Below are 18,518 nucleotides of genomic sequence, written 5' to 3'. Positions count from 1 at the left end.
ACCGATGGGCTAAAGACCAGTAAGTCCCCTGGACCGATCAGTTACATCCTAGAGATGTTAATAGTCTATTATACCTAGGTCTATATTTAATTAGACATTCACTGCACACTTGATACTGGCTGTGATCCAAATGCTAAATGTCACATGATTTACAGCAGCCATCTTACAGCAGCGTGCTTGTGCTAAATTTTTAAATGTATTGACTGAAAATTTATGAAAAGACATCAAAAATGGAACTGCATAAAACTTAAAGGGGGAAGATTTGCAGGATTATGGGAAAAAAGAGTAAGCAAGTGGAACCAACCGTGTATCTTTCAAAGAGCCTACAGAGACATTACATGCTGCAATATTGAATTTCTATGGTTTAAAGTTTGGAATCAGTTTGTTATATATCCAACAAAAAAAAACTTTGTTTTATTTGGTAAAAGTATAGCAAAAGGCAGTAAATATCATTTACATCAAACTTTATTTTTAAAAAACGAAACACATTCATTTGTTCTCAGGTAATGGCATTTTCTAGTATTGATACAAGTGAAACTTAGTGCACAAAAATATATTTGGTGAAATAAAATAAATGAATACATTTTATGAGAATCTCTAACCATAACAAGGCTGCAAAGTTTAAATTTAAAGATTGGCAGTCAAATTGCAAAAAAAATTGCAACATTATTAGAGTTCTCATCTTGTTTGACTAACTCCCATGAAAAGTACACTAAAATGTTTCAACATACAGTTGCAAGAGATTTTAAATGACAAGTTAAGTGTTACAAAATGGTGTAATAAACCAACTGCACAGACTTTTGTGAACTATGCTAATGTGAAACACAAAATATACAAATTACACCAGTAGTACATGTTTGGAAGGCTAAATCACAAATACAGTACATTCCATTTGCCTTTCTCAGAAGAAGCACTAGTGTGGTGTAAAGAATAAGTAAAATGGTCAGGTAGAATTTAGGATACATCTTAAATCAGATCACAGTATATTCAAACACTTCAAAGCAACAGGATAGACACAGATAATCTATCTAAAAATGGTATTTATAATTTTCCAGTTAATGCAGCAAGGATTATTTTGAAAACACCAAACATAGAAATAAAACTATAATGCATTGTAAATTATATGATTTAAAAAAAACTTTTGCATTATACCATTGTTCTATTACCTGGTCCATGAATGTCAGTGTTCAGGAAAACTTCAACAAAATACTATTTTTAGTTTGATATTATCTATAAGGAGATAACAAATTGAAACTATGCATTTTTGGACAGTTTTGTCATGTTTCAATTCAAGGTAAGGCCAAAGAGAAACTTTTAGAGATGTTCACTTCAAGTGGTCATACTTTAAAATGTAAGGAATCTTTTTTCTTGTTTGGAGTCATATATTTTCCAATAGTGGAAAAGCAAGTTTGAGCAATATATCCCTATATCATGTATCCTGGTAGATGTGAAGTTATACCTTGCTCCCTCTTAGCAAATGCTAATCAATTTTGTCATTTTTAAAAAAAACTTAATGGTGTATAATTGTTTTACAAATAAATATTTAATTGAGTCATATTAAATTAGTTTCTGCAATAATTACTTCACAATTTCTGGCTGCAGTCTTTGGATGGAGATAATTTACCAGTTGTGGGGGGTAGAAAACATGTTTATATCCTTGATACAATCATAAGAAATTTATCAGTTAAGGGTGTAGTTTTATTTTTGGACTTAATTGAAGGCGACAAGGGGAGGGTGGAGAATTAGTGTGGAAGCAACAAAAAAAAATCAAATTTACTGTTAACATGCAATTGCATCCATTTGAACTTAGTTCCAGAATCTGTGCTAATCTTAAGTATACATTAGACGTGAAAAAAGGGTTAGATACACAAAAATACAAATCTAACACAAATATCATTCACAAATCGAGCAAAACTGCTTAACTGACATTTTCCCTCAAATGACACTCTTGGGAATGTTTAATGTTTTTTTTCAGGTGAAGGTTATTTGTTTTATTTTGATTTTAGCTGTGTGATCATGGTAAAGCAAATCATACACCACTATTTTCGCTAAATCTTAAAATGTATATTTTGAATTATTTTTGCAAATTTATGAGGATTGATCGAATGAATTTTAGGTCCAACCATGTAGCTATCTTAAGCAGGGAACAGCCCACTTTTTCGAGTTGCAATTAACAGATAAAGCAGAAAAGATAGCAAGTCCTATCCACTCTTTATAGAGTGTCCTTGTGTATATTAAGGCTGAGATAAACAGATTCTTGATCAGTAGAGGAATCAAGGGTTACAGGGAAACTGAGAAAAGTGGACACGACGAGTGCTAGATCAGCCATGATTCCATTGAATAGAAGATCAGGCTTGATGGCCAAACAGCCTACTCCTGTTTCTATTTCTTATGGTTGCTTTGCTTCCTTGCCCTGTGTTACTTTAGTACAGGCAAGGATCAAAGCATGAAACGAATTTAGTGCACAATGAACAGAATGCAGTCCCTTGGATTTCACTGTATGGCAGGAGCAATTACCTTGTTACTTGATGTAGATTGGTTTATGGGTCGTACACTAAAAACTGGAGGAACATCAGAGCTATATTACATCTACTTTATTCTTCAGCTGTGCATGTTGCAACAGGATGGCTGGACTGTTTTTCTGTGGCGAGATCTTCCTGTGGAGTTTTAGCTTCTGCTATCATCTCTGTACCAATATCCCCAGAATCTGAACCATCTTTGAAGGTTGGGTGTATAGTGCTGCTGTACTCTGTAGATTCTGGGACAGTTTCAGCTTCACCTACACTGGTTTTAGAAGTGTTTTGTTTTCCTGCCATAAAACAATAGAAGTAAGTACATTTGCTTAAAAATAGTTGGATTGAATACACTAACTGAAAACCAAATGCAAGTTACAAGAACGTCGATCTTACATTAACTTGTTACAATCGATATACCCCCTTACTAGGACTGATGAAATAGAATTAAAACCATCAGAAATAACGCATTTAAATCAAAAATGTTATCATAATTCATTTTACAACATTTGGCTAAGCACAGTGAAGTTTAGATATTCTGTTCTAAAAATGCAATTCAAGATGGAGTATGGCCCGCAGCAGTCTCATTGCAGCACTAGGAGAAGCCTAGGGCACCTCGAAAAAGCAAAAGCAAACAAATAAAAAGTACAAAGTACAACGCAAAAACAAAGCCTTTATAGTGAGCCATTTACTGTCAAAAACTTGCTTAAAAACTAACCTTTCTGCTTTGATTTTTCTTTGGCTTCATGTTTCTCTCTTGACTCTTTCAGTTTTTTACACACCTTTTTGTGAGTGAACCAGTGCATCTTCTGACAGTTTTGGTTGCAATATATCACCTGAGGTCTCATGAACAGAGAAGGTTGTCATTAAAAGGACAGTTAGGTCAGCAGGTTAATTGCATGCAATTCTATGTTACTCATTGCTTTGACCATAATACGAAAAACAGTACTAATTTCAGCCAAAAGTTTAAACAATAGCAGGGATTATTACCCATATTAATATATCCTTATCTGTGAGCAGGTTTCTTGTAATAACTTAAAGATAAATCCAATCCAAACATTCTTACCGTTTTACAGATTGAGCACCTTTTATCCGCCTCTTTTTTACCACAAGCAGTACAAAAATCAGCATCCATGAAGACAATTTGGCCAGTTATGGTCTGGGTCAATACAGATAAAGCTGTTGGATCATTGCCCTGGTTTTTTTTGCACAAATGGATGTTTAGAGTTTGGGGGAAAGAAAAGAGTAAAGGAAAAGAAGTAAATTTCAATGACCACATATGAAAACAATGAATATATTTTTTTAGACAGTTTTATCCCCAGTGTTTTAGGTCTATGACTGGATATATTAACTTTCCATAGATGCTTCCTGATCTACTGAGCATTTCCAGCAAATTTTTTTATTAATGTGCAAACATTTCTTCCACCAGACAAAGTCCAATCTTAAACCTACATGTTCTGAATTTTCTGAATTATTAGGGCATATGAATACTTGATTTTTGATTTGACATTCATTATGAAAAAATATGAATTCATTTGAACTGGAGTCTACAGAGTGTGAATGTGATGTTGATAGAAATTCAGCTTATTACAAAACTGCAGATTGCAAACAATTTTTAAACAAAATTCACAATCGTGAAAAACGATTTATTTAACACAGAGCTAAATGAAAACAAAAGTAAATCAGTATGTCAAAAAACAAATTCCAATGAGGTTCACTGGGTTATTTTTGCAGTCGGGAGAGCTGCATTGGTCCAGACCTTGTGGTAATAATGGCGAAAGTGTCAAAGTTTTCTGCATTCTGCCACTGAACCTGACAACAAGGGGCAGCAGGTTCAGTGCAGGTTAGGTGAATTGGCCATGCTAAATTGCCCATAGTGATAGGTGAAGGGGTAAATATAGGGGAATAGGTCTGGGTGGGTTGCTCTTCGGAGGGTCACTGTGGACTTGTTATGCCTAAGGGCCTGTTTCCACACTGTAGGAAATCTAAAAAAAAACTTTGAGAACCTGCAAGGATGAATTTAATTTCACATAACTGGATTTTAACTACATATCAGATTTAATCTAATTTCGAAAAAGTAGGAATTAAAATTCAGTGCTGTGGAGATTGCCGTGGGTAGCTTTCCTAGAAACCAGTTGACAGTGGTATTGCTTGAAGACAGACCACAAAAATCAAGCCACAGGAAAACAGTTTCAAACTCATAATTAAAGAATAAAAGCTAAAATGGAGGATAAATCGTTGAGGAATCTATAACAATCAATTGAAAGCGTGTTCCCCTGTGGAACAAAACTATTCGAGAACAGGTAGTTCAAGATTTGATCACAAACATTCACTATTCTTAAGTGAAATGGCTTTCATTAATTGGGGTTGTCTGCAATTCAACAAGCTTTGCTAGAAATATAAAATATGTAGATTGGATGGCATTCTGTGTCAACTTTCCTGATCCACCACAGTTGAACAGTCCATCAACAAATCAGTTTACCAGTTGCACACGAATAATGATAATCATATAATCAACACATGTCACTGATTCTTTTTTAAAAAACAGATGAGAACATTATATAATATTAATATAAAATATTGTTTTGCAATATGATTCAACAATGTCAATATAACTTACTATTTCAACAGGAGCAATGGTTCTGACAAGCTGCTGCAGAAGTGTAGCTTCGCACCATGGAAACTTTCGGATACATTCTCTTATAAATTTTTCTTGGTAATATGGAAAACCATCTGTATCACGTCCTTTTAATAAGCTGCACAAAATAATAAGGGACAAGAGAACTTAATTCAGTCCACCATAAACATCTTAACACATTGTTTATTGCTGAATATATAGTTGCCATAACAAGTGGTTATGCTTTTAAAGTTTATACAAATTCCACAAACAGTTTTTAGAAGCCAACATTATTTCAGTGAAAGATCTAAAGAGATTTACAACTAGCATTTCACATTATCCACAAATTGCAGAACAACCAGTCCAGAGTATCAAAGGCATCCTTGACTACATGAGTCAATGGGGAAACACAGATAAGAAACAGAAACAAATAATAAAAATGATATACAAGAAACTCTTGAATCTTAAATTCTAGGTTGTCATTTTGCAAATGAAGAATAGCCAGTGTTTTGGTCAATTGATCAGGATTTGACATCAACCCTAAGCACACTGCAATATAATCTTTCAATGCCACATGTCTTTCATATTTCTATGCTACATCATGCAGTTTCAAAATAGAATGGAAAGTATACATTTAGGCATATTGTACAATTTTTTTTTTAAACCATGATACTATTTGATTATAATTAAACTGCAGGAAATAGAAACAGAGGCGCTACAAATTAAACATAAATTGCCAAACAGTTTTGGTGTTCCTTGCTCGGAAGCCAACGCTGCAGGAATCTCTATACTACATTCTAAATTAGAATTAAAATCCCTACTGTGTGGAAACAAGCCCTTCAGCCCACTAAGTCCACAACGACCCTCCGAAGAGTATCCCACCCAGACCCATTCCCCTACACTTACCCCCGACTCCTGTACCTAACCTATACATCCCTGAATACGATGGGCAATTTAGCAAGGCCAATTCACCTAAGCTGCACACCTTTAGATTGTGGGAGGAAACTGGAGCACGCGAAGGAAACCCACACAAACACAGGGAGAATGTGCATACTACACACAGTCACCAAAGGCTGGAATCGAACCTGGGTCCCTGGCGATGTGAGGCAGCAGTGCTAACTACTGTGCTGCCACCATGTCGCCCCTGATGGTAGATGTATTGAAATTAAAATCTACTCAATTATACATTATGTCATTACTAATGAATTACACACTGGGCAAGACTTTCTTTTTGAGTTTTATTGAAAAAAAAACACTATTACTCCTCAGGACAACGTGCAAAAATAAAAATTTAAACGGGAAAAGCCACATTTATAATGTATGAGCAAGAATTGCTGACTATTTGCTAGACACTTTGCTGTGGACCCATCAGTCAACCTACTTCGGTTTAAAATTTAACCAAACACAGGCAGTTAACTGATCAATTATTAACTGGTGTCTCTACCAATCAGATTTCACTTGCCAACCAATCAGCACTCTAATTACACAGAAATAAAATGTTGGTATTCTTCAAATTGGTATTTCTTTTGAATTGTCCTGAGTAGAAGATCAATAGCTTTGACAAAACGTGCCTTAGCAATGCTCAATGCTTGTGCTACCAAACAAATGTTTGCTGTCCCCAAAACAAACCTTTTACCTTTTCACAAGCCCATCAAGTTTATTTTCATGCTCCTTTAAGAAACTGATACACTTCTGGAAGATGTAACTGAGGTAGTGCATCTTCATTGCCAGCACTTCATTGATTTCTCTCTGTTTCATACATTTTTCAATGATAAGATCCAGTACTCTATAGCACTTGCGCAATGCATCAACATCTGCCAGTAAAGGATTTTCCTTAACCATGAGCACAATCTTGAGAAACACAGACAATAAATAGAAACACAAAGAATAAAAATGGTATACAAGAAGCTCTTGAATCTTAAATTCTATGTTGTTATCTTGAAAGTGTAGGATAGTCGTTCATTGGTCAATTGATCAGGATTTGAAATCAACCCTAACTACACTGTAATATATTTAAAAAAAATTTATTCTTCCATTTAAAATCAGAAATCAGGACAAAAAAAAAGTCTGAGAAAGTGGAAAATCAAATTGATTGAAAAGATTATTTAGGCAGAAGTGGGTACTGCAGATACTGGAGATTAGAGTTAAGATTAGAGTGGTGCTGGAAAAGCACAGCAGGTCAGGCAGCACCCTGCTCCTCGGATGCTGCCTGACCTGCTGTGCTATTTCAGCACCACTCTAATCTTGACAAAATTATTTGATTTTTATGCAAACTAGAAGCTTCTTTGATATTGTCTCTGGTTTCTCTTCCTAGATATAAATTTCATCTCACAATTAATAAGAACTGTGTTTCAGCCTGAACTATATGTCCTGGTGAACTTCATTTTCTTTGATATAAAAGCCAGAGCTCTACCTATCTCCCCCCAGTAAATTATCCTCCCACAATCAAATCACAATCTTATAAAAGTCTTTATTTCAAATATTAACTACCCCCCCTATAATGAGGTAGCCAACACATCTTCCATATCAGATAATACTATTACTTTACATGATTACTTACATCGGCCTTGCACAAGACAAAACAAATTTAACAAAAATAAATAGTTCCAGAGTTAAAATTGCAATAAACTGGTCTACTTAAAGTTTTCCACAAATAAATAAATATAAATTTATAATGTTACACAGAATACACCTAAATTACAACTTTTAAAAAGAATTTTTACATCCTGTACCATTGCAGAATGCTTTTTAGAAAATGCAACAACATAACAGGGATTTAAGAATGGTCAATAAATCACTTTGAAGTAAAACAAGTGAATGATCTAGTACTATGCCATGAAATAAGCCTAAATTTGTTCTGATAAATCCCGAATCTCACAAAGTCTAACCACACAGTCATGTCAAACAGTGCAGGAAATAAAAATTACTTAAAAGGGATTAAAAGTTGTTGCAAGTTAAATGTTGTACACAACCCCAAGGTTGTTTCAATAAAAATGTTGTGGATGGGCACTCAGCAGCTTTCCACCTTGGAAAGATTCTGCAAATCAACAGAAATTTAAAAGGGGCAAAGATAGATTTAAATAAAAAAGAAAATAAGTACTAAAATAAAACCTGCAGCATGGTCTAACTTTCATATGGATTATGAGCAAAGATTTCTAACCGCAACTGGGTGAAGGTTTGTTGTTATGATGATCTTGTGCAAAGGCCCTGCTAATTTGACTGGAAGTTTCGGTTCTTTGTCAAGGCCTTGTGGTTTTGTGTAGCAATCTAGTCTTTCACGTGAAAAGAAATTGTTGATGATAGTTACGCAGTCATGCTGACCTAAAAACAAGTATAAACATCAATAATACTTTTCAGTAAAACATGATCACTGAGTCATTTAAAAAATAAATACAACAATGTTACATCTTTCAGAAGTGGAATTGATACTGTGCCTCCATCCTTTGGGAAAGCCCACATCTCCAGTCGTAAAGTCCACGATCAAGTTTCATTCAAAACCTAAATATCCATAACACTCGGGTAGTCAGGTTTTTATTTGTCAAAATCGCTAGGAAAATAAGTTATGCATAGAAGTTGGGATTTACAGTGGTCTATAAAGTGTGGCAACACAATTTCAAATGTTCATAAATAAGGAGGACCAAGGATAGACTGCAAGGTTTCAAAGTGACTTGATTGTACTGCTAATCATTCATATAATTTTAAACTTAAAAGCTTTCCATAAGGAAATCTCACAGAGATTCTCAATAGTAACTGGTTTTACTGGAGCATATACTTGGTGCATGAGCTACTGGATTGGGACTTTGCAGCATTTAGTCAGATAATGTCAATAAAACTGTTTAGGCACCTGAGATATACTTCAGAATTAAGAAAATTGTACATATAAAAAAAACTAACTACATGCCAATAACTTACCGACAAAGGCAGCCATCTGTGCTGCAGTTCGACCTACAGAGTTTACGACGTCTATTTCAGCTCCAGCTTCCAGTATCATCCTGGTTATCTCTTTACTCCCTATAGTCAAATAAAACAGCCCTCGAATGAAACATGAATATAAATAGAACATACATAGTTGTTTTTAAAAAAATTACAAAGTAATAAATGCCCTTGGCAATTAGTATCACCTGAAGACTTTAATATATCTCAATTGTTTACTCGCTATTATGACATCCCTACTCAGCATGCAATTATTAGGAAAAACAAAAGCACTAGGAATTGGTGTTAATCTTGTGACAGGGTGTGGTAATTGGTTTGAGAGGTGGAGAATATTACTGTTACCACAGTTTGAGGGTGTGATGAACTTCATCTGCCACAGATCATTCCCATGTCTTTACCAGCTTTTCACCATATCTCCCAAATCCTGTCTGTTTATATATGAAAGGAATAAGTTGAATTTGGCAGAAGATGGAATGCATAGGGAAGACAAAGTAGTAGGGAATGTAAAGAAGTATTGTTGCAATAAAAATATTATTATAGTGCAAATATTTATAGGTCTCTGCTAGTACATCAACAATTTCAAGTAATGAATTGACAAAGTTGTATCGCTGGATACAGGAATTTATTAAAAGATAGACAACACCAGTGGGTGAAACTATGGCAAATTAAATTTTAATTTAGGACAACGAATTTGGATTCATGGAAGAGAAAATCAGAATACTTGTAAATGGTGAAAAATTAATAACTGTGGAAAATCAAATAGATTTGAGCGTCTGTGTACAATTTGCTAAAAACTAGACCATAGGTACAAGTGGTGATCATAAGGTTAATGGAACATTTGCCTTCATCTCATTGAGATTGAAATGCAAATATGATGTTGAAGCTTGACTAGGACCCATTTTGAGTACTGACACGTGACCCCTACCACGAGAACTATATGAGCAGCTAGCGCATTGGAACGCCACCACATACAAATTTCCCTTCAAGTCACACATCACCTTAACTTAGAAATATCACTACTGCATTGGTAAAATCCTGAAAATAGCTTCCTAACAGCATTCTGGATATAGCCACATTACACAGACTGCACTGTTTAAATAGCTGTTTATCACCATCTTCTCAAAGGCAATTAGGGATGAGCATTAAATGTCAATCTAGCCAATATAGCCCACATGCCAAGAAAAATAAATTTTAGAAATCGTTGTCATAGTACCCAAGGAGAAATATAGTGGGCTTGGAAGAAGCACATTGCAGATATACCAAATAAACTGGGCTTCGACAAACAGGTCACAAAATCTCTCTATATTCCCTCAAGAGTAGAAGACTGAGAAGTGATTTAATCAATCTATTTGATATGACATACAGAGATTTGAGAGGGTACATGCATTTCCTTTGGTGGGGAAATCCGAAACAAGGGAGGGAAACAAACAAACAAACGAACCTTAAAAATCAAAAGCTTATTTAGAAGTGATATCAAGAAGACTCCCTCCACAAGGTTTTGGATGAAAAGAAACTGCAATTTCAGATAATTGCTGAATAAACTGACTTGGCAAAACAGACTTAAGGATTTCAGTATAAAAGCAAATTTCTGCGGATGCTGGAATCTGAAACCAAAAGAGAAAATGCTGAAAAATCTCAGCAGGTCTGGCAGCATCTGCAAGGAGAGAAAAGAGCTGATGTTTAGAGTCTAACCGACCCTTTGGAGCTTTGACAAAGGGTCAGTTACACTCAAAACGTCAGCTCTTTTCTCTCCTTACAGATGCTGCCAGACCTGCTGAGATTTTCCAGCATTTTCTCTTTTGGGTTGAATATTTCAGTGGCTTACTCCTATTCATTTTACTGAAGAGACAAGTGATTGATCTATGTTCAGACAGTGCACTCTGGTCAATTGCAAGAAAATGCACAAAAGTAGTTTTATGATTATGTTTTAGTTAGATTTCCATTGGTTTGATGGAATGACTTCAAAGATTAGAGAGTGAATGATGTGGATGATGATTCTTCTAACTCTGAGGGATCTTGATTAATGTTTCAGTCTATGTGGCTCTGCTATTTAGTTTTACATTTAAAAATTGAGAGCTAATTAACATTGTCAAATTGCCTTGTCCTGTTTTACTGGTGAATGGATGTATTTGGCTAACAAAATTACCATAACGTCAAGTAGTTCTTTGATATGTGAAACTTAAAACTTGAAAAATATATTGCGTCAAGAGATTATTTGATAAATGCCATGACTCAGTGGTGTACAACAGCACAATGGTCTAGCGTACAAAACAGATTTTGCCTGTAGTTTCTATAAATTCATTGCTCCATGAAAAGAGAGGGAGAGGGAGAGGGGGAGAAGTGCTCAGGACTCCACAGTCAGGTTCCACAATGGTAGGGCTCTCTCAACCCTGAGGTTGGGTCTAGCACTGGCCCACAGAAGGCCTGGGAGACAGTGGAGGAGGGGAAGACTCATGGAAGGGTTCCAAGATGGTCTGAGGGGAATGCAAGGGAATGGAAGAGTGGAAGCCTGAAGCGGGTGTAGGTGAGGAAGGAGCAGGAAATTCAGCTGGTATGAAGGAGAAGAGTTGGTGTAATCTGTACAGGTCATTCCCCACTCCTGTCCACCTGAGAAACCCCCTATTCCCCATTTTCCATGTTTAGATCAATGAAAGTTCATTTTTGCTGATTCCACGACTTAGACAGTACTATTTAAACATTTTAATTTATGCTATGCAGAGGGAAGAGAATACTGCAAGCATTTTATTAACTGGCACTTATAAGATCAGGAGTGTGCTGGTTGATCAAATATTCTGGTTGTTCAAGAGGTCCACATAAACAATGTAAAATCACACACTAAGTAATAGAAACAATTCAGTGGGCTATACACATCATTGTTAAATTTTATTTACAGCAAGAATCACTTAATAATGCAATTTGTCATAAATAAAACTTCCCGCAAACAGCCTTCTCACTCACTCTCAACTGACTAGTTAGATATCATACAGATACAGTAAAATTTTGGAATATAATTTTTGCTAGTTTATTAAGAGTTTTGATTCATTAGGTTCTGGTTTGAAAAAAGGTTTGCTGAACTAACAGCTGTTTTAAGTCAACCCGTTCACCAGACACCAAGGGTTCTATCAATGTAACACTGCAGCATAAAACAAAGAGGTTACCTGAAAGTCCAGCAAACATAAGGGCTGTATAACCGTGCTCATGTTCGTTACAATTCACATCTGCGCCATGTTGCAAGAGCAGCTTGCACATTTCAGCCTTGCCTTTATATGCAGCATGCATTAAAGGAGTCATTCCATGCTACAAAAGAGCAAAAAAATTAAACAAAAACATAGTTCATACAATTCATATATTTAAAATGATGTCAAATAATCTTCCACTGCTGTGCTTCAAAAACTGGAGTTACTCAGCACGATTGTGCAGGAGAGTTCGAGTGAGAAAACACAGAGCCTCATGATTCCTTACCCATATGTGCAAATCTCACAGGCTCCCAATGTCCAGTCAAATTGATCATGAGATCCTTTTCCTTAGAAAATCTTTTTCAGTATTACATCCCAACACTAACCTTGAGTTTCCTCAAATTAGATTGCTGTTCAATTCCTACACTCCGTTCCACGAGTGGAATAACCTCATGTAACTACATCACACTACATCATCCTCTTTCAAAAACCATTTTCTTACTATCTTCAATGTACAAAAGTTATCAGTTGTGCCTCAGTTTCTTCATCTTTACTTCCTATGCAGTATCCACTCATCCTCTTTATGACAGCAATAATGACTTGTGCAAATAACAAGTGTAAACAGGAAGTCCAATTAATTTTTTTTCTGACAGTATTTCTTGAGATCACAGTTCAATTTCATAAGATGACAGTATGAAAACATTCCATCCATTTATATATCTACAAAACTAACTTACCATCCAAATGACGGTTGCACCTTGAGGATAGACAACTGAGCACATTACAACATCACTTTACTCAAGGCATATCAACACTCAGCTAATCACTCAACGTTGTTCCATCCCCTCTCACAAGAACATGGATGAATAGCCTATTTGGCCCCCGAAAACTTCTCACTTCAGTGGCTTGACCACAACTTGCTGTTTCATCCTGCCATCAGATTTTGGAAATGTACACCATGTTGCAAAATCATGAACTGGGCTAAAACCATGAACTGGGTGTTATCTAATATGTGCAACACTACTTAGTGGACTGATTGCTTCCAAGACTACAATCCTCAATACAGTATGAATGCTATTACAACATTAGCTAATAAAGACTTTGCTACAAAATCAGTAGGGTGATACTTTTTCATACAGAATTCAGAACTGCATTGTTTGTTTACTACTCTTGCTGCTCCTTCCAGCCATCTGTCGGTACTTATACAGTAAGGAGAAAACTATAGCCGCTAAGTACAAAATATTGCTGATGCTGGAAATTCATAATAAAAATAGAAAATGCAGTACAGACTAGTTGATCTGACAGTATCTATGGAGAAAGAAACAGATTTGAAATTTCAGGTCAGTTACCCTTCATCAGAATGGGAAAAAGTTAGAAATGCAAGTATAAGTAGGAATTGATAAAATATTAACCAGAAACATTAATTGTATTTTGCTCTGCATTCTGACTACGGAGTATTGATTTTCTCCTTGTACTCAATTCATTTCTGCTACTCTTACCTCTTTTCTTAAAATGATCTGTCCTTCCAACAAGCTTCTAAACAATGTAGGTGGAATGTTTCAATTTGATATTAAAATTATGATGCATTTTGGATGTATGAAACTCTGTATGGTCTGGGGTAAATGATGTTGACAGATTGTGTACTGCTCCTTTTATCCTTCCAGCAGATCCTACACAAGCAAATGATTGTGCAAGTTACTCAGCAAATGGAGTGGCGAGCAGACCAGAAGCTCTCACCCACTTCCTGTCTTGAAGGCTTGGTGCCATATTTAAAGGTGACCTGGATACCATTCCAATTACTGCAGCCAAGAGCACCCCCTCAGCCTGTGATGGCCACCTGAAAATTGAATGCAAATCCTAAGGCAGCAAACTCTAGCTTATAGCAAAATACACCCCAAGCACTGCCTGGGTGCTGATGGAGAGCATCAAAAAGAGGTCAGAACACTTCCCAGTTGATTGGCGGTCATCTCGTCAGACTCGTCAATCCTGGCAAAAGATTGTGGCATGGTCAGTTTTGTGACTCCAATAAAGAGTGACAGGCAGAAATAGTGAATAATAGTCAGTAGTAGATCTCCTATGCTCCACAAGGATCCATCTGTTCTGTTATCTCATTCTCACAAAGCCATCATTCACATGAGCAACCACTCTAACATATTGTTGTGCATATGTTATTCTAGCAGCTGTTGAGCATTATGCTGAATCTGGGTTTCCAAAGTGGCTGCCTTCATCTACAAAAAATCTGTTGTTTTCTCTTTTGTAGGCACTAGAGATCATTAGTCAGGAAGAAGCAACAACACCACCTCAGAGGATGCAATGTGTGAACCCTCAGGAACACACCAGCAAGGCATTCACCTGCACCTTTCACCATCACCATGATAATCACATCCAAGTGTTTGTTATCTAGACTAAACTCAGGGACAATACTCCTCAGGTGAACATATCACTGATATACTTGCACAGTTAATTAAGGAAGGAATGCCTCAGGTCTCTGAAGTTTAGAAGACTACCAGAAACTAGGCACCGCTGAGCACCATACAAAAGACACACCTTTGTAGTCAGCACAAGTGACGTTTTCCTCTGCAGGATGACCACCAGACAGATCTGCCAGAAGCCCTCAATCATCTGGAACGAAAGACAGAGGAACTCTTCCACGTTCTCCCCATTGTGATGGCTTCACCATGGGTTTGCCTCGTTGGATGCCACCTTGTACAATGCAGTGGTTACCTTGGAAACCCAGATTCAACAGAATGCGTAGTGATCGCTAGAAATATGCTTGGCCCCACACCTTATTTGATGCCCCTTCCACTCAATGAAACAGGGTGGTGCCTAAAGATATCAAAGGAGGAGTAGTGACAGATGGGCACCCGGGAAGATTCTTCACAAGACACTCATATGCCCTTCCACCTCCCTACTACCAGTGACACCACTACGCCTGCAGTTGGTCATGCAAAGGACAGCAAGTCTGTATCTGGGAAGGACATCAGCAGTCAAAGGCCCAATAAACAGAATGCCACAGGGACAACCATCCTGGAAGCTGTGGCTCTAATCTCCACCCTAGCCCATTTTATCATCTTTCTCTTCCATATTGCCTCTGGTGCATTTCAGGATTCGCACCCTCATTTTTATTCTGAGGATCCTTCTCCTGCATCTTGTCTTCATGCTATGTATTCTCCTCTTTGGTGACTCAAGGTGTGGAGGACACAAAACACCACTATGGTGCATGAGACTTGCAGGGGTATACAACATGTACAGCATGACTGGTCCAGGCATTGAAACTTTACCTCCAGGAGACTCATGGTCTGGGTCATGATCACCCTGGGTTAAGTGTGAACAACAGTGTACATTTGGTTTGTTGTCATCTGAGGATTCTCTTTTATAATAAAAAAAGAATGCCACAAGGCAGGTTTGAAGCCGATCTCTCTCATCATCCACCAACCATCCTTCTACAGGTCGTACATGGGAAATTGTCTGATATATGCGATCACTCCGGTACTTGAGTCAGGGCAGCTCCCTGGGTATCTAGCACACGTTTCCACAATCTGGCTGTCATGGTTACAATAAGTTGAATATTAAAGGGTGCCATTCTCTTCTGTAATCAATGGCTACTGGTTGGTAATAGACTACTCTGAGTCATGTTCATGCAATTGTTTGTAACCTGAAACTGCAGGAATCCAGTGATCAATGCAAATCCTAGTGCCCTTGCTGCTTGACTGATCATGTCAAGAAAAGACATTTTGGATAGGTGGGCTCTGGCAAATATTGCATTAGTGACATCTGAATACACATACGTGTAGGGGACTGTGAAATCTTAGACAGGTTCCCAATTCTTCTGAAACGACCTGTCTGCAAAAGAAAGGCATATGTAACCAAGAGATCCGACTCTCACACAGTCCTTATCCCACAGTTGGCATAGGTGAGGGTATAGTTCGAGATATTGTCAGTCTTATTCTTCACTGGGTGGGACTTAATTGCAGAGAGCTGCACTGAAGTATGTCGATAAGTTCCTCGCCAGAACTTTCAACCTCACTGGTGAGTCACATCCTGCTGTTTCTCTCTGCCAAGGCTATGCAGCAGGAAATGGCTATTTCTGTTTGTGTTGAGCATGTAGAAGCTGTTCTTTGACTCTTTTGCACACTTCTTATTGAGGCACCACTAGTTTGAATAGCTCGATTTCTCACAGCCATTATTTCTTAGATTAGTTGCAACTAATCAGACAGAAAAAGAATTGAGATGTTATTAAAAGGATGCCTGAGCCCTGGCAGCATTCAGTTTCATCGTGAAGAATTTATTCTTACAAAAGGGAATGAGCGGCAGTGGGAAGGAACCAAATTTAAAGCTCTAATAAATAGTTTAGTGTGATATATCCATACCTTGCCTAAGATTGCCCAACAAATGGTCCACGTTCCTTGAAATTCGGGCAGCTGTCAGTTGTAGCAACTCCATCTAAAGTAATGTAAAGAGAAGAAAGACGACTGGCACAGCTGCAAGCTGACAGACTCAAATTGGAGAACCCAACTCAAAAAGCTACCCACTTGGTTTTTACTTTTGAGTTTTTGAACCGTGTATTTTGACTGCAGAAAAGTTAAATGTGAAAAGGAAGCTGATATTGAGCACTGTGTTGTTAATGAAATGCAAATGAGATACAAAATAGACATCTCAACGTCTGAACCCCAAGATTTGACCTTGCTACTTATGGTGGAAGGAAAGTCAGTGCTAGTTCTAATTCCATACCAATAATCTGATTTCTTGCCCTACTAACTCATCACATGTGCCATCAGTTGAGGGAGAGGCAAATTGTACTTTGTTCCTGTTTGTATCTCATTTCAGAACTTTAAAATCTTCAAATTGCACAACAAACCTTTACTAAGATAACCGAAGCAGGTATTTGAAAGAATGTGTACCCGTTTCCTTATTCACAATGGTAATGCACTGTGACAATAAAGGATATTTTATTCTATTCTTTAGAAGTGCTCTCCATTATTTTCTCAGTACCATTATGTTCTATTCAGAATGTGCCTCCTAATCATGGTTGACTATCGCTTGATTTGACGATGATGTCTACTTCAGGTCACAAGTTTCTGATACGGGTTTCCACATGACTGAACATGCTGATTCTCGACACATTGATTAGGGAATCTCATAAGTGAGATCCAGAGTAGAAGATTTTCGTTTCTCGCTTTCCCTGCACTCACTAATCCCCATCTCCAATGCCCAATAATAGAGGATTACATCTATCCTGGCTCAGAGATTTTGTTTCACAATTAATATATGTAAGAACTCTTCCAATATTCACTCAACATCAATCAGGCGTTATGTCCTTAAAGAGACACATGTCTACATTTAGAAGAACGTAACATTGTGTTTTGCATGGTATGGTGCTCCAATCTCATGAACCAATATTTTCTAACTTAGCTTGAACAGCTCCTTGGAGATTTGTTCACATCTTGATAAATATTAATGCAAGAATGTCCTGTTCATCACACTTTCAGAAGCCCATCACAATTTTGATGGCAAACTTGGCCACTCTGTCAGTCTTCAGCAAGTAAGAATAAAGAAACCAAATAATTAATTTTTAATCAGAGACACAGCGCACAATACACTATTTTTAAGAAATGGAAATATTTGTGCAATCAAAACCAGAGTTCTGATCTCCAGCCTAAAGCAACTTTAATTAACCTTGAAATGACTTATCCATTTGCTTCCGTATTATTAAGAGGATATGCATCAATAGTTTAGCGTAAGAGTGTTAAGTTTGTCATAAAATTAATCACTATAGAGGATTTGTTCAAAGCTATTGTGTGCATGTATTTTCTGTCAGCCATGTCAGGTGATAAACAAGGTTTGACCTAAGTAGTGAGGAAGTATCAGAGGTTTTGTGGGCTTAAAAGTGGATAAAATTGCCATATCCGGATGAGTTGTATCCCAGGCTGCATGGAAGATGAGGAAAGCTAATTTGAAGAAAAGTGGTACGGGTAAATCAGTGAATTACAGACCAGTCAGTCTTGCAACAGCGAGAAGGAAACTATTAGATTACCTTCTCAAACCCTTGACAGCAAGGCCACTTTTGACAGTGTGGCATCAAGGAGCCCGGCAAAACTGGAATCAATGAGTATCAGGATCAAACTCTCTATTGGAACATAGGAAGATAGTTATGGTTGTTGCAAGTCAGTCATTTAAGCTCCAGGACATCTCTGCAGCAGTTCCTGAGGATTATGTCCTAGGCCCAACCATCTTCAGCTGCTTTATTAATGACCTTCCCTCTATCATAAAAGGTCGGAA

The 18,518-nt window shown here is 37.1% G+C and overlaps 1 protein-coding gene across 4 annotated transcripts in view; it reads right to left on the bottom strand.

Moving 5' to 3' along the window:
* Positions 1 to 447: 447 nt before the first annotated feature.
* ankmy2a (ankyrin repeat and MYND domain containing 2a) overlaps positions 448 to 18,518 on the bottom strand; it is a 38,515-nt gene continuing 20,444 nt past the window's right edge. For 2 of the 4 annotated variants that reach the window (XM_043689816.2, XM_043689818.2), the window contains 8 exons: positions 12,222 to 12,360; positions 9,043 to 9,141; positions 8,291 to 8,451; positions 6,767 to 6,981; positions 5,134 to 5,269; positions 3,580 to 3,708; positions 3,232 to 3,349; positions 448 to 2,809 (listed from right to left, as the gene is read on the bottom strand). In XM_043689816.2, the coding sequence (XP_043545751.2) occupies positions 2,595 to 2,809; positions 3,232 to 3,349; positions 3,580 to 3,708; positions 5,134 to 5,269; positions 6,767 to 6,981; positions 8,291 to 8,451; positions 9,043 to 9,141; positions 12,222 to 12,360 (1,212 nt within the window). In that variant the 3' untranslated portion in view covers positions 448 to 2,594. Of the gene's footprint in view, positions 2,810 to 3,230; positions 3,357 to 3,579; positions 3,709 to 5,133; positions 5,270 to 6,766; positions 6,982 to 8,290; positions 8,452 to 9,042; positions 9,142 to 12,221; positions 12,361 to 18,518 lie in introns of those variants that run through there. The other 2 variants (XR_006311659.2, XM_043689820.2) reach the window with 2 other exon arrangements.

This window comes from Chiloscyllium plagiosum, unplaced genomic scaffold (genome assembly GCF_037043375.1).
Source record: "Chiloscyllium plagiosum isolate Xiang-an unplaced genomic scaffold, Cpla_swu_hap1 HiC_scaffold_5, whole genome shotgun sequence".
In the NCBI taxonomy this organism is placed as follows: Eukaryota; Metazoa; Chordata; class Chondrichthyes; order Orectolobiformes; family Hemiscylliidae; genus Chiloscyllium; species Chiloscyllium plagiosum.
The sequence above is the reverse complement of the archived record's forward strand: the minus strand, read 5'-3'. Positions and strand labels throughout refer to the sequence as shown.